Source organism: Squalius cephalus, assembly GCF_949319135.1.
Source record: "Squalius cephalus genome assembly, chromosome: 18".
Classification (NCBI taxonomy): Eukaryota; Metazoa; Chordata; class Actinopteri; order Cypriniformes; family Leuciscidae; genus Squalius; species Squalius cephalus.
The window spans coordinates 30,415,633-30,442,115 of NC_137139.1; the positions used below are offsets into that span (position 1 = coordinate 30,415,633).

The 26,483-nt window shown below is 39.8% G+C and overlaps 2 protein-coding genes across 2 annotated transcripts; one reads left to right on the plus strand and one right to left on the minus strand.

Moving 5' to 3' along the window:
• Positions 1 to 1,016: 1,016 nt before the first annotated feature.
• LOC307146213 (uncharacterized protein) lies at positions 1,017 to 6,442 on the plus strand. Its single transcript, XM_079850091.1, has 3 exons — positions 1,017 to 1,228; positions 5,672 to 5,825; positions 5,936 to 6,442. The coding sequence occupies exons 2-3, from the start codon at positions 5,675 to 5,677 to the stop codon at positions 6,349 to 6,351; spliced, it is 567 nt and encodes a 188-aa protein (XP_079706217.1). The 5' UTR covers positions 1,017 to 1,228; positions 5,672 to 5,674; the 3' UTR covers positions 6,352 to 6,442.
• Positions 6,443 to 8,795: 2,353 nt separating this feature from the next.
• LOC307145366 (cytochrome P450 2J4) lies at positions 8,796 to 22,805 on the minus strand. The gene is made up of 11 exons (XM_079848436.1): positions 22,647 to 22,805; positions 16,832 to 16,881; positions 15,802 to 16,004; positions 15,546 to 15,708; positions 14,677 to 14,826; positions 14,387 to 14,547; positions 12,880 to 13,056; positions 12,518 to 12,656; positions 12,246 to 12,433; positions 10,411 to 10,552; positions 8,796 to 10,046 (listed from the first exon to the last, which is right to left on the minus strand). The coding sequence occupies exons 3-11, from the start codon at positions 15,997 to 15,999 to the stop codon at positions 9,871 to 9,873; spliced, it is 1,494 nt and encodes a 497-aa protein (XP_079704562.1). The 5' UTR covers positions 16,000 to 16,004; positions 16,832 to 16,881; positions 22,647 to 22,805; the 3' UTR covers positions 8,796 to 9,870.
• Between the last annotated feature and the right edge of the window lie 3,678 nt (positions 22,806 to 26,483).

Consider the following 26,483-nt stretch of genomic DNA (forward strand, 5'->3'; position numbering starts at 1 on the left):
CAGTTTTTGTCAGTTGATCACAAGCCGGATTGCAGCTCACGCTCTTCCACTTATTGACTGGGAATGAGACGGACACTTCATTTCCACATGGTCTCCTGCCTTCATCCTGGATGAGCGTCTGGACTCCATGATCATGGCATGACGTCAGGTCGCTGCAGGGGTTGTGCTGACAAACTGGCTTGAAGCAGCCGTACACCTGCTGTCCACACACTCCACTGCACTTCCAGTCATCCTGGAGGACCACAGCCTTACGACCACAGCTCGTCTCACAGCTGCAAGAGTTCCTGCCAACAGCAGCGCAGCTCTTCACTTCACTGCAGTCGGCCTGGAGTTTAACGGCTGGGAAACGGCCCACCTGGCAACAGTTGTTGATGTCTGACTGATCACAGGACATAGTGTGAGCTGAAACCATTGAGAGGAGAGATTGATGAATAGCAAGAAAACACGCAATCAGCTTTTTGAACGGCATGATTATCTAAGTTAAATACTTACATGTTTTGAGTCTTTTTTCCTGAATGTATTTGAATAATGACCTGTGTCTCTGTGTTTTCAGTCTCACTGGAAGCAACTCACTGTTGTTTTTCTCTCACAAGTGACCCGGTATATATATTCACATCTTCATCTCCACCCCATCCACAGCTCAGAGCTGAAGAATTCAATGTTTCATGAAAGGGCAGGTTAAGTGTTTAGAATTAAATATAATTATTTAAACTTAAATACATTTAAATGCATTTTTTTGCAGTGCTACATATGAGAAAAAGATTGTTTCACTAGCCATATTTAAGATAAGTGTATTTAGCATTGTATAAATTAAAGTGTGAGTCATTTCAGTGATAATGGGAAAGGTTTAACAAGAAGTAAAAATATACCTCAGCTGACCTTACAAAATTAATCAGACTAATTAACCAACTAATATCTTGATTTGATGTCTTCAAGGCCCTGTTTACAGCCGGTATTAAGATGTGTTTTAGTTGATCGGATCACAAGTAGATGAGGGAGAAACAAACCCGTTTACACCTGGTGTTTTAATCCATCTCTTTTGTCCACTTTCAACCACTTCTGTCCTGATTTCTTCAAGAGGAGGGTCTATGGGCGGGTAAATGTTTGGGCTTTTTTAGTTCTTTCGAGCTGATGGACAAAATAATCTCAAGCTATTTACATATGAACACGACCGGAGGCGACAGGAAAACATACAGAGAGCAGCAATGAGTGTTAGAAATCAGGAAAGGTGAGAGAACATTGTGCTTGGTACATTTTTCATCTTCAAACCAAACTTGAATCTTCAGTCAGCAAAGTTTAAATCCCGTTTGGCTAGCACACTTCCCATAATGTTCACGTATTAGATCAACAGGCGGAGAGTAAACAGTATTTTGGGGCTGTTTCTGTCACGGCAAACTAAGAACAAAAATGTGAGGACTCAAACGCTGGAGAAAAGTAGTATTTAATAACAAAAATGCAAAACAAAACCCACGAGGGGGAAAAATAGAACCAAGTAAATACAAAAACAATAAACAAACTCAGAACACTCTGGCAGGTCTCGGGGAACAGGAAACAAAAGACAATGTACCGACACAGACTGCAAACAAGAGGGAACTAATAAAGGGAAACTAATCAGGAGGGAACAGGTGGATGAACTCAAACAATAATCAGATAACAAGGGGGAGGGATCAGACAACAACAAGAGCACATGGCCCAAAATAACAAAACACCCATGTGCAGCACAAGACAGGACAGGCATGTGACATTACCCCCTCCCTACGGAGCGGCTACCAGACGCTCCATAAGACCCAGACGGGACAGACCAGGGCGGAACGGGAGGGACAGACCAGGGCGGGACGGGAGGGACAGACATGGGTGGGACGGGAGAAACAAAATGATTGTGACACCAGAGTGGCCCACAGGGTTCGAGAGACCAGGACGGCAATGTCAGTCCATCTGGTGGCCAGGGTGGAGACTTTCCCTCAGGTGGCCAGGGCGGAGACGACCCTTCAGGCGGCCACGGCAGAGATTCTCCCTCGGGCGACCAGGGCGGAGAAGATCGTGTAGGCAGCCAGGGCTGAGACGATCTGTCAGGAGGCCATGGCGGAGACGACCCCTCGGGCGGCCATGGCGGAGACGACCCCTCGGGCGGCCATGGCGGAGACGACCCCTCGGGCGGCCATGGCGGAGACGACCCCTCGGGCGGCCATGGCACAGGAACCGACACCGGCTCAGGAACAGGAACCGACACCGGCTCAGGAACAGGAACCGACACCGGCTCAGGAACAGGAACTGACTCAGGAACTGGCACCGACAGCACCGGCTCAGGAGCTGGCACCAACGGCTCAGGCACTGGAACTGGCACCAACGGCTCAGGCACTGGAACTGGCACCAACGGCTCAGGCACTGGAACTGGCACCAACGGCTCAGGCACTGGAACTGGCACCAACGGCTCAGGCACTGGAACTGGCACCAACGGCTCAGGCACTGGAACTGGCACCAACGGCTCAGGCACTGGAACTGGCACCAACGGCTCAGGCACTGGAACTGGCACCAACGGCTCAGGCACTGGAACTGGCACCAACGGCTCAGGCACTGGAACTGGCACCAACGGCTCAGGCACTGGAACTGGCACCAACGGCTCAGGCACTGGAACTGGCACCAACGGCTCAGGCACTGGAACTGGCACCAACGGCTCAGGCACTGGAACTGGCACCAACGGCTCAGGCACTGGAACTGGCACCAACGGCTCAGGCACTGGAACTGGCACCAACGGCTCAGGCACTGGAACTGGCACCAACGGCTCAGGCACTGGAACTGGCACCAACGGCTCAGGCACTGGAACTGGCACCAACGGCTCAGGCACTGGAACTGGCACCAACGGCTCAGGCACTGGAACTGGCACCAACGGCTCAGGCACTGGAACTGGCACCAACGGCTCAGGCACTGGAACTGGCACCAACGGCTCAGGCACTGGAACTGGCACCAACGGCTCAGGCACTGGAACTGGCACCAACGGCTCAGGCACTGGAACTGGCACCAACGGCTCAGGCACTGGAACTGGCACCAACGGCTCAGGCACTGGAACTGGCACCAACGGCTCAGGCACTGGAACTGGCACCAACGGCTCAGGCACTGGAACTGGCACCAACGGCTCAGGCACTGGAACTGGCACCAACGGCTCAGGCACTGGAACTGGCACCAACGGCTCAGGCACTGGAACTGGCACCAACGGCTCAGGCACTGGAACTGGCACCAACGGCTCAGGCACTGGAACTGGCACCAACGGCTCAGGCACTGGAACTGGCACCAACGGCTCAGGCACTGGAACAGACACTGGCTCCGGCTCAGGAACAGACACTGGCTCCGGCTCAGGAACAGACACTGGCTCCGGCTCAGGAACAGACACTGGCTCCGGCTCAGGAACAGACACTGGCTCCGGCTCAGGAACAGACACTGGCTCCGGCTCAGGAACAGACACTGGCTCCGGCTCAGGAACAGACACTGGCTCCGGCTCAGGAACAGACACTGGCTCCGGCTCAGGAACAGACACTGGCTCCGGCTCAGGAACAGACACTGGCTCCGGCTCAGGAACAGACACTGGCTCCGGCTCAGGAACAGACACTGGCTCCGGCTCAGGAACAGACACTGGCTCGGCGGTGGCCATCTTGTCCGAAGACACAGGTTTGGTGGTGGCCATTATGTCCGAAGACACAGGCTCGGCAGACGTGACGTGAATAGTCTCTGTGGCGGCCATCTTGTCCGAAGACCCAGGCTCGGCAGACGTGACGTGAACAGTCTCTGGATCAGCAGAAGTGATGTGAACAGTCTCTGTGGCGGCCATCTTGTCCAAAGACACAGGCTCTGCAGACGTGACGTGAATAGTCTCTGTGGCAGCCATCTTGTCTGAAGACCCAGGCTCGGCAGACGTGACCGGTCGCTGGGGTGGTGCCGGCAGGACGAGCAATTTGGGCGAGACCGGCAGTGCGAGCAGCTCGGGTGGGGCCGGTAGGGCGAGCAGCTTGGGCGGGGCCGGTAGGGCGAGCAGCTTGGGCGGGGCTGGCAAGGCAAGGTACCAGGGCGACGCGTCAGGGATGGCAGTCACCTCCGGGATGGCCTCCGGGTTAGGAGCCGCCGGAAAGGTCATTGAGGAGGCTTTTCTCTTTCTCCTCCTTCCCCGGACCACCGGAACTGGGACCACCGGAACTGGGACCACCGGAACTGGGACCACCGGAACTGGGACCACTGGACTCGGGACCACTGGACTCGGGACCACCGGACTCGGGACCACCGGACTCTGGACCACCGGACTCGGGACCACCGGACTCGGGACCACCGAAACTGGGACCACCGGACTCGGGACCACCGGAACTGGGTCCACCGGAACTGGGTCCACCGGAATAGCCACGGAGGGGTTCTTCCTTCTCCTCCTCCGTTTCGGAACCACTGGAACTGGGACCACCGGAACTGGGTCAACCAGAACTTGGATCACCGGAACAGAGACCACTCCCCTGGCGATCCTCTCCCGATGGCGAATAAAACCCTCCACCATCGCCTCAAAGCTGACATGGTCAAAAGCCCTACAGATCAGCCAGTCCATCGGTTCATCCAGCGCATAATTAAACAGATCCCTGCAAGCCTCCTCGCCCAGGTTCAGCCCTTCAGCAGCGCGACGGAACCTCTGACCAAACTCCCTCACCTCCATCCCCTGCTGACGGAGGGAGACCAACTCCTGAAAACGGAGAATCCGCTCCCATTGCGGACAGGAGACTGGTGACGCCTCTCTTCTCCGCTGAGTCCTCATAATGGTCGGTACATTCTGTCACGGCAAACTAAGAACAAAAATGTGAGGACTCAAACGCTGGAGAAAAGAAGTATTTAATAACAAAAATGCAAAGCAAAACAAAACCCACGAGGGGGAAAAATAGAACCAAGTAAATACAAAAACAATAAACAAACTCAGAACACTCTGGCAGGTCTCGGGGAACAGGAAACAAAAGACAATGTACCGACACAGACTGCAAACAAGAGGGAACTAATAAAGGGAAACTAATCAGGAGGGAACAGGTGGATGAACTCAAACAATAATCAGATAACAAGGGGGAGGGATCAGACAATAACAAGAGCACATGGCCCAAAATAACAAAACACCCATGTGCAGCACAAGACAGGACAGGCATGTGACAGTTTCAAGCATTTGAGCGTTTACACTACAAAAGCAATCCAGTCGAATGAGTCTTTCATCTACCTCTGGAAGTGGTCGAAAGTGGACAAACTCAAATTGATTTAGACCCAGTTTACGCCTGTATTTAGCATCGTCCACTAGTGATCCAATCGACCAAAACACATCTTAATTCAAGGTGTAAATGGAGGCCTTATGAATTGTGTGAATCCAACATAACAGAATGATTACATTCTATCCTCGTATTCATAAATAAGAGGGGTTTTTTTTCTACATAGTGCATGTAGTATGAAAACATAATTTGAGAATAAATGCTCCTGCTGAATTTTTTTTCTACTGCATATATGGAGATTCCACACGTGCCGTTTATTAACTCAGTTTGAGTAAACATCCATTCCCAGTGATAAAAACTGACACTTTCTTTTATGTAAAGCTGTAAAGATTGCACTAATGCTGTACTTAAAATTAATTAAGTGAGACTCATCATAAACACCAAACTCTCCCTGCCAGTGCATGAGACAGAGAAATTCTTCACACTCTTCAGCTCTGAGCTGTGGACGGGGTGGAGATGAAGAGGTGAATATATACCGGGCTGATCAGGAGAAAAACACCAGAGCGAGAGAAGAGACTTACTCCGAGTGCAATAACTCAAGACTAAATACATGTAAGTATTCAACTCAACTCTTTACTTCTGTTTCATTTTAAATGATAACCATTGGCTTCAGATTGTGTGTTTTCTTGCTATTCATCAATCTCTCCTCTCAATGGTTTCAGCTCACACTATGTCCTGTGATCAGTCAGACATCAACAACTGTTGCCAGGTGGGCCGTTTCCCAGCCGTTAAACTCCAGGCCGACTGCAGTGAAGTGAAGAGCTGCGCTGCTGTTGGCAGGAACTCTTGCAGCTGTGAGACGAGCTGTGGTCGTAAGGCTGTGGTCCTCCAGGATGACTGGAAGTGCAGTGGAGTGTGTGGACAGCAGGTGTACGGCTGCTTCAAGCCAGTTTGTCAGCACAACCCCTGCAGCGACCTGACGTCATGCCATGATCATGGAGTCCAGACGCTCATCCAGGATGAAGGCAGGAGACCATGTGGAAATGAAGTGTCCGTCTCATTCCCAGTCAATAAGTGGAAGAGCGTGAGCTGCAATCCGGCTTGTGATCAACTGACAAAAACTGACAGAAAGCTGTGATTATGTTGGACTGTGATGTTTCAGTCCTCGGGTTCTTCTGTCAAGAATTATGAAGCAGAAATGTAATGCAAAAGTTTAGAATTATAAAGAAATATCAAATGAAAAATAAAAACTTTACAAAAAGAAAATGTGTGTATGGTTTATTTCTGTAATATAAAGAATCTTTCTTTAGTGTGTAATGTAAGGACCATCCATTGGCCCAACGACGGAATCCACCGGCCTGGCGAAGGTTTAAAGCGTGTATGTCTTTTCAGCTCTCCAGTGAAGTTCACTTAATCTATTGGAACCTAGTTTTAGTATTACTTTAGCTCTATGCGTAATCTGACTCCAATTTCAAATGATAATCAAATTTAGATTGTATTTCTGATTAGAAAATAATCATAAATATTGATTATGAATTAATTTAGATCTTTGATTATTCTGATTATCCCATACTTTCAATTATTCGTTCATTACGGACCTAGTGTCGCTTTGAGACGTCACGTCGCGACTGCGCGCTCACGATCACAAACTAGCCAGTCCTGAAATAGTCAGAGGGTGCAGTGCAAGTATTTTACCCTATGCAGTCGCGCACTACAGACTCATAGGCGTAATTTTTTATAATATTTGCAGCATACAACATGCTAAGTCAGGGAATAGTCAGAAATCAGGAGGTCTTCCTAAGATGTGCCCCATGGTCCATTCAAAGTGCCTCCAGTTTGATCTATTCTGGACAAAGTTTTGCGGAAACACCAGACTACACATTAATCTACTGGAAATAATGATTTCAGAAGAATGCAGAATAAATCAAGATGTAACATTTATTTGTCAGGTAAAAATATATCATGCCAATTACAGAAGTAAATGATTAAAACCCAATTCAGAAAATATATGACATCATTTACTCAAAGGTGACTCTAAAAGTAAGTAATGTTTTCCTGACAAAGACATAGTAATGTGTCAGGGCTTTCCAACTGAAAAGCACTGAAACATCACTATGGGGGATGATCCTGGTAAAGAGTCCCAATGATTGCTCTGTCCCCTCACCTTAAATACCAGACCAGAACAACAGGGGTTATACAAATGTTGTTTAGAGTTGTTTGGGCCAATCCATGTACCCCAGGGGGGTAGCACCTGGTTTCTTGAGATATCGTAAAGAGATATCAGCCAGCGAGGAGAAACAGGATTCTCCTAAGTTCTCAATCTTTCTCATTAAACCAATGACTGCAATGAAATTAAGACCATTTTACCAATCGCACTGTGCCCTTTAAAATGACACCAAACATGAAAAGGAAAAACAACATATTCACAAGATGCACCATATGTTAAATAGACATTCCTTGAGGAAGGAGAGGGGGGATGAGTTGAAGTCCAACAAGGGGACAATGAGATAAGTTTGGGCAGGACAAGGTTCTGTGCTCTGTCTTTGTTATCTGTTGTCCAGGGTGCATTTTATGGCGTTATTGCAGGGTGAGTTTTGTTTTAGCAGGAAAATCAGTTCTTACAGTAATGTTGCTGTTTGAGCATGAAAAAGCTCTGCAAAGTTATAAAGTCTCTCCAGCGGGAGTTATTCTCTATATACCGTAAGTGTCAGTGTTTCTGAACTCCCTGAAACGCCTCCATTGTAGTCTTGAGTTTTCTTCTGGGAATGAACACGTCACAATATTCCTCATTTTTGGGTATTCTTCGAATTTTAACAATTCTGATTCTGTTTATCGATTACGATACTTATCGATTCCTAGTTGGGATTCCAATAAGGTAAAAATTATTCTAAATATTATTTCTGCAAAACATTTCATTGCAGCTGAATACCATGAACAAAAATTAACAGGCTAAAAAACACTTACACCGGGAACTTCTGCCTGTGGTTTAAAAATACCATAGCAAAAACAACTAGCTTAAATTTCAAGCATTATTAAAGACAAGTAAACAATCAGTGATTAAAAAAAAAAAAAAAACTAGCAAATCACACAAATAAATGCAACTGGACAAAGATATGATGGAAAATAACATTGTTTACAGGTACAGAATCTGTAATCAAATGTAAAATAACACCACTTTATAAATAAAATATATATTATAAATATAGTTACAAAAGTTATTCAGTCAATAACTGCAAGTGAATTTTCTCTGTCTTTTGTTTGATTAACATTAATGTCACAAAGTGACAGCAGCCTAATAAACCTGCTGTCGTCAAAGACCTGACGCACAGACCCATTATACCGTTACACATGAGTTTTCCTTCTCAACGGTTTAAGTTGAGACATAATTAAGACATAACCGACTGTGTTTATGTGGATATTGTGACATTTTTGTGTGTATTTGTGCGTTCAAGTGCAAAAAGACGCGGAAGAGAACTCAGTTCAGTATTGGTGTGCGCACAGCACAGAAAACAGCACTCAGGTTTTCTTGCGCTTGAATGGTTAAAAGTCATATTAAAATGCACACAGAGAAATCAAAAAGAAGAATCAAAATTTTAATCTCATAACAAGTGTCCGATTTTAATTATACATAAAAGGTTAAAAAAGGTACCATCAACCAACCTGAAACTACCAAAATGACCTGCTTATTATTACAAGGCTACTTATCAAATAAATACACAGACGTAAAATAGTAATTTAAATGGAGGTTATTTTATTATCCAAAACAAGCGCAAGAAGCAAGAAGAGATGTGAAACTAGAGCAGCTGTGTAGGAACATGGTCAATATGGTGTAGAACGCAGTGATTCATTTCAATAGCAGTTTCTCAGCTGAGCAAGTAAGTTACTCACCAATCTTCATAAATGCCATTTGATTAATGAAGACAGGAAAATGACGTCATCATGACAAAAATGATGGCACCACAAGAATATACACAGACCCAAAACCTTCACGAGAAAATATCCTAAACCGTGACGCCAGAGACAGTCATGCTTTTAATACACCTTATTTTTAAGAGCGGGTGCAGCCATTGCTAATTTAAATGTGTGAGGCTTCTGGTATAATTCACTTCCAGTTATTTTAGCTGTACAAAATAGTCCGTAATTCTGGTTGATATTGCAATATGGCATGTTATTTTAACCTGTCATCGTTATCAACACACTGGCTTGTAGCACAAATAGTTTTAGTTTACTGCACTTTGTTATTGTTCTTCATCTCCCTATAGCGCTAATGAATCAGAAGTCTCGCACGTTCACAGAAAAGACCTTTATTCCGCATTGCATTTCAATTGCATTCTTTCACAAGCGTTTTGCATTCGCTCACAAAACTTTTGCATTCTAGGTGAGCGAAAGTTGCACCCTAAATGGCTTAATCTAAAAGCTTAACCTTTGTGAATATTTCATTGACTCTGACTGTGCAGCAAAGTCGACTGCCTTCGATTTCCAACACGTCTCCTATGTACTGTAGTAGCCTGACTACTGACCTTGTGTATGAAATGAAAATAAAAATGACATATTCATAACTACATGTTTCGCATGTTACCAGAGAAAGAAATGGTTATCTGTACTTCAATGTGCTTTAATGAGGCAATTCTTTCATTTAGGTTGCAATAGTGTCGCATTATCGAAGTAAAGCACGAATATGGAAAGGTTCAGGAGCAGAAGCGATGGCAGCTGTTCTTTTGAGACTCAGCGTTTGTCCCTCAGGAGGCAGGAAGGTAAAACGCTGCATCAGAGATGTGAAGAAGAGGAAGAGCTCCATACCAGCGAGCTGCTCACCTGGACACATCCTCTTACCTGGAAATCATGGTCTGAATCAGTAAAGCTAAGGTAAATTTGATAAAATCTCATTTTAGTGTATATTAGTTTATATACACTACCATTCAAAAGTTTCGGGGTCAGTAACTTTTTTTTTTTTACATTTTACTCAGCAAGGACACATTAAATTGATCAAAAGTGAGAGTAAAGATGTTACTAGAGATGAAAGATATATCGGCCAACATATTGGTATCGGCCGATATATGTAAATTTTTAATGTTATCATTATCGGCCCGATAAGAAAATTTGGCCGATATATTAAAGCTGATACAGTAGTGTATGTATGCATGTATATAATTCTTTTAGTTAAAAATGTATATATTGTATATTCCTTATGACCTACCAATTGAATAGGGGATAAAATGTTCTCTCTTCAAAAATCTGCCATTTTCATCCAGAAAGTGTGCAGGATTGAATTCATTCGGAGTGCTGTACTCATTCTTATCCAGTAAGATTGGCTTCAGCATCGGCAGCACCATCACACCCTGTCATAGAACAAAACATAAGAAATTAAGAACATTACAAACATTAAACAAAGTGTTTGTTTACTGAAATAGAATCATGTTATCAGTACAATATATAGTTGTTGTTTTTTGTTTTTTGTTTTAAATCTGAACTTTTACCAAATTTAACCCCAATTTTAAAAAGTTAATCTGAGGTATTTAAAGGGCAAAAATGTCTGTAGCAAAAAAATGATAAAAATTTGGAGCTTGGGTGCAGTGTCATATTTTTTCCCATTAGATCCCAGCAAAGCTTTATATCTTTATATACACAGCGCTGGGATTTATAGGCCAAACCTGAGAGAATGGTGGCGAGCGAATGAATGAATGCATGAATGAATGAATGAATGCATGCATGAATGAATATATATATATATATATATATATATATATATATATATATATATATATATATATATATATATATATATATATATATATATATATACACACACACACACACACACACACACACACACACACACATTTAATTTTGAGGCCATGCCAACAGTCTATTAACAAAGACTGCATCACTTTATAGCTAAATGGCCCTGGGATTAAAAATTACGTTTTTAATGGGTTTCAATGGGGACATTGTTGTCCTTTAGGTCCTAAGTGTAATTATTTTGTGTTACAAGTGTAAAATTCATTTATGAAAGGAAATGAGGGTGAAATATTAAAATTCCAATAAAAATATACACTTCTGCCAAAATGTATGCAGTTAGCAATTTGCATTAAAGGGGTGGTATAATGCCCTTTTCACAAGATGTAAAATAAGTCTTTTATGTCTTCAGAGTGTGTATATGAAGTTTTAGCTCAAAATACCCCACAGATATTTTTATATGGCATGTTAAAGTTGCCACTTTTTGAGGGTGAGCAAAAACGCACCGTTTTTGTGTCTGTTCCTTTAAATGCAAATGAGCTGCTGCTCCCAGCACAGAGGGCGGAGCTACAACAACTCGTGTCCTTTTACCTCACACAGACATGCACTGAAAATTCCAAAAACTTTTAGCCTTTTATGTTCAAACCGAAGTTAGATAATGATGGAGAGACTCAAAAAGAAGTGACAACATGTAGAATGCAACAGGACATTTCTGAATGGTTAGTTGATGAATTTATGTAGCTTATGTGTAGTTATCTTCTAGTCATTGATTAGCATATTCTGTCTTGATAATCTATAAATCGTGCTCAGGGGGCGGGGTTTATGTAAATTCTAGGGTTATTGATGTCACTAACCCGGGAGGAAGCTCGTGTAGTCTCTACCAGCCGTTTGTTGTAGTCCTTAAAAAGTGATTTCTTTAAAAGCAAATATCTCCCTTTGCTTTGAACTTTGAGCATTGTAACTTTGCAGATGTTGTTTATGCTCAAACAGCAACATTACACACTAACTAAAGTTAGAAAAGTGAAATCATAATCAACCACCCCTTTAACACAGGCAAAATTATATTTATACAAAAAAAAAAAAAAAAAACTGAAAAAGACAAATCTCCTTAAGGACGCACAAGGGTTAACTCAAAGAAACTCATTCTCGTTGCTACCATAATCGTGGAATTTGTGCCAATTAAAAACCTGTACAGTACAGTAATGCAGAAGCTAATAAAAGAGAAAGCAATAAAATAAAAATTGTATTCTTATTTTTGATTTTGAAATATGCAACAAACAGTATTTTTTAACTTACCTTGGGAATGAGGCATCCAGCTACTGTGGTGTCTCTGCTAGCAACTCTCGGTGGAATAAAGGCAAGAACATTTGCGAACCTCTGAATTTCATGGATCACAGCGTAGGTGTACGGCAGATGTGTCCTGTCTTCCATCGATGGCTGACGTGTCTGTCCAATCACCTGATCGATCTCAGACTGGACTCTCTCTATGGAAAGTGAACATGCAGAGTATGTGGACACACACATACACATTTAACTAACAAGTAGGTCATAGGAGTGGAGCGGCCCACCTTGCACATCTGGATACTTGGCCATGTAGAGTAAAGCCCAGCTGAGTGATTTAGCCGTGCTTTCTGTTCCGGCTCCAAACAGATCCAACACACAGTGTATCAGGTTCTCCTCTGTGAACTCTGCCTCACTGTCCTGACACTGGGACAGGATTCAACCATGAACAGAAAGAGGGGTTAAAAAGAGATGGCTAGAGCGCTTCTAAAAACAGATAAATGGAAAGTAAAAATATGGGATGTGTTTTGTGCACAAGTGTATCCTTTGAGTTCACTTGAAATGCATGAATTATCAGTGTACAAACACTCCAAATCAGAAGAGAAGATTTCCTGAAATCACTATGCCAGGATCTGCTAAAACCGGTTACCTTCTCAATTTCATCCAGATAACAGTCGATGTAGTCTCTGGGACTGGAAGGGTTTCTGTCCTCTTTGTGCTTCCTGATTTCCTCCTGAAAAAAGAGCTTCAGCTTGGAAAGATTGGCAAATGCAGTCTGGTGCTTTCCTGGCAGCAAGGACATCACGGCGGGAAACGTGTTATACAGCTGTTGAGGGACAAATACATTTGGTCATCCGTATTTCAATCAATCTTTGCAGTAGATCACACATTTTAGTGCACGTAATGAAAATACCTGACCAGAAAAAAAAAACATCGACCATTGATCTCGCTTTGTAGTCGACATAAAATCAAAATAATATATATTTTTTTAAATACTGTACATGTTCCTGGTCTTTACTAATTACAATTTAGACATTAATCATAGTTGGGTAAACTCCTATAAATAAACTACAACAAATCAAATTTGTGTCCCCTTTTGCTAAAGCTAAAGTAAAAAAAAAAAAAAAGGGGAGGGGGGGGGGGGGGGGAGATCCATGTTTAACATGTCTATGATTAAAAAAAAAAAAAAAAAATTATATATATATATATATATATATATATATATATATATATATATATATATATATATATATATATATATATATATATATATATATATATATATATCAATTAGTTACATTGGTCAGAAAATATAAACCAGATTTATGATGTTAAAGTGCCCCCATGATACTTTTTAGAATATTACTATTCATGCAGAGTGTATTACAGCTGTTTGTGAATGTAAAAGGTCTGCAAAGTTTCAAAGATCAAAGTGCATATAAATGGAGTTATTATCTCCTAAAAGAAAGAACCGATTCTGAACCTGCTGAAACAAATTGTCAGTAATTCCATGCTCTTAATTCCTGTTTCATACCCAAGTAACAATGTAACAAATTTGCTTAATGTCTTCATTGGCTGTCTGTGAACAACATCTACTTTGACCCTCAAACACTGTAGTTGTAGCTGAGACTGGAAGAGTTTGGTTCGTGTGTCGACATGTTGAGAAGACGCTGTTTTCTGCACTGCGAAAGCAAATTCACTTTGCAGCACTTCCAAAGCATGATCAGAGATCAGAGCTGAAATTTAGATATGTTATAGACGTTTGGTTTCTGACATACGCTGTAAGTGGTTGACCAATCACAACAGACTAGGCCATCTGACCAATCAGAGCAGACCAATCACAACAGACAAAGCCATCTGACCAATCAGAGCAGAGTACACCAATCACAACAGACTGGGTCATCTGACCAATCAGAGCAAAGGAGGCTCTCAGAAAGGAGGGGTTTAGAAAGACTGGATCCTTTATCGAACCGATTCAGACACTGTGAGAAAATAGCTAATGCTGCAATGGATAGCATGAGAAAATAAAGTGTTTTTGACCTTGGATGCATGCAAACCTATTCTAGGAGGCTTAAAAGATTTTAAAATAGCACTTTTGTGAAAAAGGTATAATATAGTAAATATTATATAATTATATAGTAAATTTGGTCTCATACCCGGCCCCAGACATTGATGGGAAGCTTGAAGGTGTCATCTGAATACTGCAACAGCTCATGAAAACGATGGTTGTCATACTCAAACTTGTAGCCAAAAACCAGGCTGCATATTATATTGCCCACCACGTAGTTCAAGATGTGATGAGGGTTGAATGGCAAACCTTAGAAAGCAAAAGAGAGGAAGAATGGTTACGGCTACAAACCGTACTTTCAAATCTTCGCCTGTAGAGAGCAGTATGTACTTGTAGTCTGTTCAGATGTATGAATTCAGGCAGAAATGGTGCTCTGACCTTGCTTGGTTTGAAAAGAACTACAGACAAAGAGACACTCCTGCAGGATGGAGTTTTCAAGTGTTTTCTTGCCCACACCAAAATACTTCAGTGTTGCCAGAGCAAAACGCCTCTGATGACGCCACATGTGCCCACCGGAGAAGATCAAACCTACATACAAACAGATAAAAAGATCAAAATCTATGATTGCTAAAGTGTATTCCATTGAGGCTATGTAAACACAATTTTTACAAGTGTAAGTGGTAACTGCTATTATTTAAGGTGGCCTGCAATATTTGCTCTACCTGATCCTTCAAATTGTTGCCACGTAAATGTGGGCAGTCATCTTTTAACAAATGTTCCTTCCATACATTACTGAGTGAACATTTTGCATCATATAGTTCAAATATATGGTCACGAGGGAGTTTTGAATTCTGAAAATAAGTTTTCATAGAACTAAATGAATGAACTTCCTTATTTCAAGAGAGAAAGGAAAATTCAATTTCTCACGTTACAATAAATCCAGGATCACTGTAACAATCTACAGAATGTCATGAACAGTTCTGCATATTTTCAAAGCTATATTCTAGCCACTGCAAAAGGTAATTTTACCAATTATACAACAGTTCTGGTGCACTGATTGACTGTACAACAACAACAATGTAACATTTCAGTTCAGTATCAGCAAAAATAAACAAATTTGTTGTGTCTGAAAGTCCATATAACGCCTTGAATAAAAGGTGAATTACAAGATGTTTCCTGACGTTCCACAAAAAGATGAATTGGTGAGCAGTTTATGATTGATAACAGACTTAATGTTTTTGAACATTTTAATGTGTAAATGGTGTCACTCATAGTGATGTGTATGGTGTTCTTTTAGCTGTTTTCACCTTTTCCTTTACAGATTTTGTCATTCACAGGGAAGTACGGCCGGTCTGTGAAGATGTCCGCCTGTTCCACAAAAGCCTCTTTGAACGTCTCATATCCAGTGAGCAGTATGCAAGGTTTGTTTCCCAGATAAAATGTGCTCACATCTCCATACCGTTCAGCAATCTGATCAACATGTCAACTTGTAAATGTACACATCTCTTTTAATAAACGTACACATCTCATTTAATAAACATATGCATCTGAGAAAAGACATACCTTCGGAAAAACCTCCATAGGATCACTAAAGCCTATACTCATTACGTTTCCAAACAAGGGCAGAGGGAAGGGTCCTGGCGGCATGTTCTTTGACTGAATATCTCGCAGGTGTTTCACCAACAGCAGAACACACAGAAATATCAGGAGTCCCTGAACATCCATCCACTGACCCATCAGCTGTGACAACACTGACGCCATGCTTACTGAGAGACCAGAGAGATTTTGCACACATTAATGGTCTTTATAAGTAGCCTATTCTTCAACTGTAAGCCCACGTAGGTCACAATAAATGTATGAAAATCGTAGCATTACATATAAAATATTAAAACAAATTTCTGTCTGCGCTCAAAATGCTGCAGGTGCTTTTCTCAAAATGACTGGTCAAACCGGTGTTTAAAGGGATCGTTCACCCAAAATTTAAAACTCTGTTACTTCATGTCGTTCCAAACCCGTAGCCTACTTTCGTTCATCTCCAGAACACAAATGAAGATCTTTTGTTGAAATCTGAGAGCTTTCTGTCTCTCCATTGTCGACAGCTAACTACTTTGATGCTTCAAAAGTTCATGAAGAGATCGTAAAACTAATCCAAATGAATTGAGTGGTTTAGTCCAAATATTCTGAAGAGACTCAATCGCTATGAACGATGAACAGATTACATTTTATTCACATAATTAAACATTCATCAACTCTCACATCACTTGTGGTAAAACTGGAAGCTGTCTGTCAACTGAGGGACAGAAAGCTCAGACTTCATCAAAAAGATCTTCATTTGTGTTCTGAAGATGAACGTCTTATAGGTTTTGACGACATGAGGGTGAGTAATATTTTTTTTCATTTTTTGAGTGAACTATCACTTTAAGTGATTTTTAGACGACGTCAGGCTAATCAATTCTCCGCAGGTTCACATAGTGAAGTTCATCATTTGCTAGCCACACTCACCAAAGTTGTAGTGTTACACACTGCACAATATAGCCTACTAGGCTACTGCAAACTAAAGAATTGCAGATGAAGGGAACACGGTTGTACTTACCGAGAGATCACAGCGTGTCTTAATTTGTTTTCCGACTTTCATCAATAAACCTAAAGAAAACACAACAATGTAAGCTTAAGCTATACTGTAGATGCTCTGCAGTGTCAGTGGTTGCCTCAGCCTCCCTAACGATCGTTCATACCGAAACTACTCAACACATCTCACTCACATGATTCACTTTGGTAGCCTACTTGATTTTAGTAACAGGTGATCTTTGACGTCAGAGGCGTCGTTACATTATAGGCTACATTATCTCTTTAACTGTCTCGTTTAAAATAAACGAATGAATGAATAAATAAAGGTTAGAGCGATTTGTTTTAGAGGGTAAGTTACATTTTAACCGCGTTTTCAGGTTACCTGACGCCAATCCCGAACAGAACGGAACAGTTGTCGCGTTCGTAATAGAATGCTCGAAAGTTTCCCGTGGAATTTACATATATTTACATATGGCAATTGTAAATACATATAAACAAATAAAATAAAATAGTGATGACTAGTTTTTTTTTTTTTTTATACAAAAACTGGTCTAAATAGTCACCATCTGATCCAGGTCCGGACCATTTGACTCTTATCTTTATTGTCTTTTGTATTCTTCTGTTATCTCGTCAACGTTATATAACGTGTGGATAGCTGCATCTCTTACATCAGGGAGAGGGTGAGTGAAATAGTCCGTACAAAGTTCGAACCGTTTGGTGGCATCTAACAAAACTTGATATTGTAGCTTTTTGAGCTAATCAAAAATACACGGAGGCAGGATTGCAGTGTGAGTAGAACAGTAGTTGTTTTTTATTAAACATGCGTCTGAAAACGCGCATCTACCAGCCCCCCCCAAACTATCATGAACTCCATCTTAAAGGGGACGTGTCAAATATGCATGCGTGTCGGTGATGTGTGAATTATGTCAGTAGATCAGTGATGTGTGAGCTTGTATCTGCCCCTACAATATACAACAACAACAACAACAACAAAAATTGATTTCGGTCCTCAAACATAATTTTCCAAAGTAAAGAAAAAACCAACAAACATAATAACCGAAAAAGGTGTAGGCTGGGGCCTATGCTTATGCCTATACCTTTATACATAGTTATTTAATGAGCGTCACTTTCCTCTCTGGATTTGATCCATTCAAAATAAACAAACATACGTAATAAGCATATCAGCAGAATTTGTAGATAATGCTACTATAAAGTAATCAGAGTGTGAATTTACTGCATCTGCCAATTAGATGTTACACAAGGTTTGTCACGTTCATTTGAGATAACCAAAGCAGCAGCAAACCCGTTCGAGAATAAGAATCGGACGCTTCATCGACATTATTATCACTTTAGTAAATGCATATCTCAAAAAAAGTTTTAAACAGTTTGTTAACAAGACTGGTCCATTGGGTTAAGCTTCTGACTGTTATAGTTTTGATGTATATGTGTGGGCTCTGATACTTTGTGTTATCTTCCATAATCTTTTTGTCTTAATTGATATACAATGTGTGCAATTAGTGTATTGACCAATAAGTTCTTTGAACTCAAACATAGAAAACAGATGGGAGACAGCACATAGTACAAAGGTATGAGGCGCCACGAAGGATTTAAATTAAACTTCGCTTATACATACATAACACACGTGCATATACACCTATAAATTAATCGCACATGTATACTATTGGATGTTCAAAATACATATATGAAATACACGTGCACACTAATATGAAATCCATACCAATACATATTATGTTATGAATGCATATACACTTGTGAATACTATACAAACTTGACACACGCATACACCTATAAATACTCGCATATACATATAAACTTCCATGCATATACACTCGCACTCGCACATATACACTCGCTGCACGCAGACACACCTATAAACGCTCGCACATACATATAAACTTCCATGCATATACACCTATAAACACTCGCACATACATATAGCCTACACTCGCTGCACGCAGACACACCAATAAACACTCGCACATACATACTTAAACTTCCATGCATATACACCTATATCACTCGCACATACACTCGATGCGCGCATACACATCCATAAAACACTTGCGCATACATACAAAATAAAACGTGGATGCATGCTTTAGTTGTGTATATATGCGAGTGATTTCATATGTGGATGTGCGTGAACTTTTCAGTGCAAACCTATTTTTTTACAGTCTATGGTGCAAACGGAAGGCATTTCAGTGTAATCGGAAGTCATTTGTGCGTACACAGAAGTAACCTGCCTAGCTTATATTATGACAAAATGATTTGAATTTGAATTGTGTAATCTAACAAAATTGAATTTTAGCTCGTAGTTTAAATAGTTCTGAATTAGATTTTTTTTAAACGAATATTGAATATTTGAAATTTAACAAATTGAAATGTTTTTATGGCATTTTATAGACATGTATTTTCAAACAGCTAGTTTTTTTGTTCTGAATTCTTATACTGCAAATATTCAGTTTACAAAAATACAGATTCAAGTTTTCAAGATGAAGAAATCTGTGTATCTTTCGTTCAGTCGTTTTTTTTATTTTAATATTAAGAGTAGATAAATGAGAAAAACAGCTTGAGTATTAGATTTCTAATATTCTAGAATAATAGTCCGCTATTATTACACGTAGGCTAGGCTAAATCAGCGTCTTCACAGCAAGGGAAATGTTTGGAATAACAAGTAGGACTGTGTGCGGCACAGCTTGCCCTTTATATTGTACAACAGACCAATTAAATTAGGCAGAATAACTTTTAATATGTTTGGTTGACTGTTTTATTTTGATAATGAGCAGTCTGCGATATGAAGCAACGCCAGAACTGATACTATGTTGTGTGAGAGCGCGATGCGCCTGCGCCATCACTTGGATTTGTTCCACTGCTGGGAAATAACTTAATACTCTGTTATTTATAGTCATACAGATAATATGACATCATTCGAAACAGTAAAATGTATATTTTTATTTGTGTACATTCAAAATGACTACAAAATATCATGCCATTGAAAAATAAATAAAACATGATGCGCTGCTTTAGCGCGTCTCGGTCTCTTTAGATCTTTCTGGCGCTCACCAAAAATGAACCAAAATACAGAGAATAGCCTTCTTGGCGCACCTACTTTTGAAAGTCAACATTTAGATTATTTAACTTTAAATGCATTATATATGCCTGAGTCACTTTGGAATAAATCACAGCGTGTTATGATAAAACGTGACTTAGCCTATACAGTCCGGAAAATAGGCTATAGGTTATAGCAAATTCAGCCCAACTGCTGGTCTACACAGAGAGACAGCCCTGTCTAGGGTCTTCTGTTGTACCGAGCCATTCGTTAGTCTAGTTGTTTGATGAGAAAATTAAATGTAGCCTATAGTTGCAATACACGCGTTAAGTTTTGTAAGCTCCGTGCAGCTGCTGCAGCGGACTATTATTACTAGAATATTAGAAATCTAATATTCAAGCTGTTTTCTCATTTTTCTACTCTTAATATTAAAATAAAAAAAACGACTGAACGAAAGATACACAGATTCTCTTGAACCACCACCGCGTTTGCGGCAGAAAACTACTGCAGTGCAGCCAAAATGCTCTGTTCGACTTACTGAGATCCTTTCTGAGACCTACTTTCTGTAAGCTCTGAATTTTTGAGTTTGAATTTTTGAGATTGAATTTTAGAAAACTGAATTTGAAGTTCCGAATTTCTTCATCTTGAAAACGTGAATCTGTATTTTTTTTAAACTGAATATTTGCAGTATAAGAATTCAGAACAAAGAAACTAGCCTTTTGAAAATACATGTCTATAAAATTCAGCCATAAAAACATTTCAGTTTGTTAAATTTCAAATGTTCAATATTCGTTTAAAAAAATCAAATTCAGAACTATTTAAACTACCAAATAAAATTAAAAATTTTGTTAGATTGCACTTGCAAATAATTCAAATTTACACAATTCAAATTCAAATCATTTTGTCATATTATAAGCTAGTCAGGTTACTTCCGTGTATGCACAAATGACTTCCTTTTATTTATATAACTTTCTATTCATCAAATAATCCTGACATATAAAATGTATCACAGTTTCCACAAAAATATGAACATTGATAATAATCAGAAATGTTTCTTGAGCAGCAAATCATTAGTGACTCTGGATCACAAAACCAGTCACCAGTCGCACAGGGTATTTGTAGCAATAGCCAAAAATACATTGTATGGGTCAAAATTATCGATTTTTCTTTTATTCCAAAAATCATTAGGATATTAAATAAAGATGTTTTATATTTTGTAAATGTCCTACCATAAATGTATAAACATTTATTTTTGTGAGTGAATATAGCAATATCGCAAACATAAATGGACAACTTTAAAGGCGATTTTCTCAATGTTTCGATTTTGTAGCACCCTCAGATTCCAGATTTTCAGTTGTATCGGCCAAATATTGTTCTACCTTAACAAATCATACATCAATAGAAAGCTTATTTATTCAGCTTTCATATGATGTATAAATCTCAATTTAAAAAAATTGACCCATATGACATTGACCCATTGAGTGGTTTTGTGGTCTAGGGTTACTAGAATGATTTCTGAAGGATCATGTGACACTGAAGACTGGAGTAATGATGCTGAAAATTCAGCTTTGATCACAGGAATAAATTACAGTTTACTATATTCACATAAAAAACAGATATTTTAAACTGTAATAATATTTCACTCTTCTCCTATAATGGTACTCTGCTCTTGCTGCAGGGTCAGAATTTTTTCGCTTGGCAGTGGCATCTGGTAAAATAGATTAAAATAGTTTTAAATAAATAAATAGGCAATAATAAATACACTACAAATAAATGCATTATTACTAAACTGAAATTACATGCTCTAATTTTTTTTTGTTGCATTTTTCTCATATTGCACAAAGAGTAAACATAAACTGTCAAAAATATCCCAAATTGCATACAAATCTATTCCAAATGATACTAAAGTAAAGTACTTTTTTTATATAAACCGTCAATTGAATATAAAAGCATAAAACTGCCAATCTAGGACATATATCTATCATTGAAAACAGTCACCACATGATATTTGGTCGCACCACATGATATTTTCAAATTCAGTCATAATTTACAGGCACAGAATTGGCCACCTAAACAAAACAAGCTTGCCAAAAGAGGTCACTATGACATTTATAATATATTTGTAGAAATAACTTTAATATTAAATTTTTTTTGAGGTCATACCACATGACATCCAAATTTGGCAACTACATACCAACCATTACAAAGGTTTATTTTTTTTTTTCCAATTTGAGAGAATTACAAACCTGCTTGATGCTTCCATGGGTCCTTGGCAAATTGGTTTATGATGTAACTTCCTGTGTTTGAATAGTTTTCAACATATAAGTCCCAAAATGGTAGTTCCTTGATGGTCGCACCACATGATATTTCATAAAATGGACATCATCGGACAAAGTTTGTTTGTATATTATGATGGAAATATAAATGCAAATGCTTTGAATTTTTTTAAAGGATTACAAAACATTTTGGAAATCATGCCAAATAGTGCAGAATATAAATTTGAATAAATTCAGAGTAATTTCAAAGACGTTTTCAAAACAGAAGTTATGGCCGGACGGTCGCACCACATGATGTTTTGACACTTTAAATATAAAAAATATAACAAATAAGTAAAGGTTTTTGAAAAGTTAAAGTGAGTACATACATGGGAGAGGTACTTCAAATATGCAGTATCTTTTTAGGCATTTAAACCCATTTTTGCCTGAAAAAAATGCAATCGGACAGAAAATTTAGGCGTCACATTGATCCATAAACAAAAATTGAATTTTACCTTGAGTGCTTTGAGCAGTGGCTGCTGGCTGAAGATTTTGCCAATAAGAAAGCGGTCAGTGTGTGTCTCTTGGTGGTTGCTTCAGACATTTATGGACTGTGGAGGAATTTGATCTCACCAACAAAACCGAGCTCCATGTCTTATGACACACTGCAGGGCAATTCTAGGAATTTTCAAAGAGAGGTTCAGAATGACTAAAATGAGAAAATATCACACATGTGATCGTTCTACCCATGAGCACCAGCACAGGTGTCCTTGATTCACAACATAAACAGAGTCTTGTTTTTCAGTACATGATGGAGAAAGACCAACTGTAAATTATAAAATCCACAGGTTATTTAACAAAAGTATGTAATAACAGGTTGGTCTGGGGTTAAGGAGAACTAAATATTAATCTGAATGTTTCTTGAGCAGCAAATCATCATATTGGAATGATTTCTGAAGGATCATGTGACGCTGAAGATTGGAGTAATGATGCTGAAAATTCAGTTTTGATCACAGGAATAAATTACATTTGACAATATATTCAAATTGAAAACAGTTATTCTAAATTGTAAGCAGACTTCTTTCAAAAACATTTAAAAAATCATATTCAAAACTTTTTCCCAGTAGTGTATATAAACAAATTATATAATTTATAGGGTGAAATCCGTTAAAAATCATCTACAGCATTAGTGTGAGGTCCATGAAGATCTCTGTGGTCTCAAAAAATAAATAAACAGTCTTTTATTTGATTTGAAGTATACTTTTAGTATGACGTGACAATGCATTTTTGCAGTGGTCCTTGATAGCAAGAGCAGAACAAATTTCTGTGTAAATCATTGATAAATAAGTTCTTACGCTCTGCTTGTATTTCATGTGTTTATGCGGTTTCCAGGGAACACACAAACTTGTGAACAGTTGTAACCAGAATGCACTGAAAGTCACTTGACTTAAATATAATTGTTACAATAAGAACATAAAGTGAAATCTACACTACTGTTCAAAAGTTTAGGGTCAACTAAGATTTTTTTAAGTTTTTGAAAGAAGTCTCTTAAGCTCACCAAGAGTGCATTTATTTGATCAAAAATACAGTAAAATCAGTAATATTGTAAAATATGTTGGAAAGGTGGGGCTTAGCACACCTGTCAATCATCGTCCTGAGGCAGAATGAAACTAGAGAGAGAATCGCACGGGACCGGGAGAAATAACCATTATTTTGTGTGCTAAAGTGTGCGTCTATTACTGATTAACCACACATACAGTGAGGAAAATAAGTATTTGAACACCCTGCTATTTTGCAAGTTCTCCCACTTAGAAATCATGGAGGGGTCTGAAATTGTCATCGTGCATGTCCACTGTGAGAGACATAATCTAAAAAAAAAAAAATTCAGAAATCACAATGTATGATTTTTATGTTAATATTTGGTACAGTAGCCTTTGTTTGCAATTACAGAGGTCAAACGTTTCCTGTAGTTTTTCACCAGGTTTGCACACACTGCAGGAGGGATTTTGGCCCACTCCTCCACACAGATCTTCTCTAGATCAGTCAGGTTTCGGGGCTGTCGCTGAGAAACACGGAGTTTGAGCTCCCTCCAAAGATTCTCTATTGGGTTTAGGTCTGGAGACTGGCTAGGCCACGCCAGAACCTTGATATGCTTCTTACAGAGCCACTCCTTGGTTATCCTGGCTGTGTGCTTCGGGTCATTGTCATGTTGGAAGACCCAGCCTCGACCCATCTTCAATGCTCTAACTGAGGGAAGGAGGTTGTTCCCCAAAATCTCGCAATACATGGCCCCGGTCATCCTCTCCTTAATACAGTGCAGTCGCCCTGTCCCATGTGCAGAAAAACACCCCCAAAGCATGATGCTACCACCCCCATGCTTCACAGTAGGGATGGTGTTCTTGGGATGGTACTCATCATTCTTCTTCCTCCAAACATGTTTAGTGGAATTATGACCAAAAAGTTCTATTTTGGTCTCATCTGACCACATGACTTTCTCCCATGACTCCTCTGGATCATCCAAATGGTCATTGGCAAACTTAAGACGGGCCTTGACATGTGCTGGTTTAAGCAGGGGAACCTTCCGTGCCATGCATGATTTCAAACCATGACGTCTTAGTGTATTACCAACAGTAACCTTGGAAACGGTGGTTCCAGCTCTTTTCAGGTCATTGACCAGCTCCTCCCGTGTAGTTCTGGGCTGATTTCTTACCTTTCTTAGGATCATTGAGACGCCACGAGGTGAGATCTTGCATGGAGCCCCAGTCCGAGGGAGATTGACAGTCATGTTTAGCTTCTTCCATTTTCTAATGATTGCTCCAACAGTGGATCTTTTTTCACCAAGCTGCTTGGCAATTTCCCCGTAGCCCTTTCCAGCCTTGTGGAGGTGTACAATTTTGTCTCTAGTGTCTTTGGACAGCTCTTTGGTCTTGGCCATGTTAGTAGTTGGATTCTTACTGATTGTATGGAGTGGACAGGTGTCTTTATGCAGCTAACGACCTCAAACAGGTGCATCTAATTTAGGATAATAAATGGAGTGGAGGTGGACATTTTAAAGGCAGACTAACAGGTCTTTGAGGGTCAGAATTCTAGCTGATAGACAGGTGTTCAAATACTTATTTGCAGCTGTATCATACAAATAAATAATAAAAAAATCATATATTGTGATTTCTGGATTTTTTTTTTAGATTATGTCTCTCACAGTGGACATGCACCCACGATGACAATTTCAGACCCCTCCATGATTTCCAAGTGGGAGAACTTGCAAAATAGCAGGGTGTTCAAATACTTATTTTCCTCACTGTACATGCCTCACACAGACAAACAAATCCTCAGTGTTCAATAAACCCCTTTGATCGAATCAGACTGTCCTGATCCATTCCTGTGTTCTGAACGACACACCAAGAGGAAGGCTATATTAGAACCAGCTCAGAACACAATCCTAGTTTAAATTTAACAATATGGTTAAAATGTAAAATAACTGTTTTTATTTGCATATATTTTAAAATGTAATTTATTCCCGCTGGCAAAGCTGAATTTTCAGCATCATTACTCCATGCTTCAGTGTCACATGATCCTTCAGAAATCATTCTAATATGATGATTTGATGCTCAAGAACAATTTCTTAATATTATCAATTTTGAACACTTAATATTTTGTGTAAACCATGATACGTTTTTTTTTTCTCCAGAATTTTATGATGAATAGAAACTTAAAAGAACAGCATTTATTTCAAATACATGTAGAAATATTTTGTAACATTATAAATGTCTTTACTGTCGCTATTGATTAATTTAATGCATCCTTACAGAATAAAAGTTTAAAAAGTCCTTAAAAAAAAAAAAAAATCTTACAGAGCCTAAACATTTGAATGGTAGGGCAGATGGGAAAAAAACCAAACCTAATCTGAACCATGACTGACAGATAGCTGAGTAGAAATTATGGCATAAATTGCATGGAGCCATAAATCCAATTTAGCATTATGTTTTGATGGCCAGCTAAATGTCACAAAGCATACGTCATCCCAAGCTATTTCCACAATGAGCTCCTTGTATTCCAATGACCTCCACAGTCATGAGATCTAAGTTCTATAGAGCACCTTTGGTTTGAGGTGGAACGGCAGATTTGTGGCATGAATGGCGTCATCATGGAGCAAAATCTCCCTGGAAAGTTTCGAGCACTTTGCTGAATCCGGGTCACAAAGGATTCAAGAGTTTCGGAGGGTCATATCCTGTTAGAAAAGTGTACCAGATAAAGTGGCCAGTGGTTTTGAATGTACATGATCCACAAATGATCTACAGCCTGCTGAAAAAAATGGCTTAAAGGGTTAGTTCACTCAAAAATGAAAATTTTGT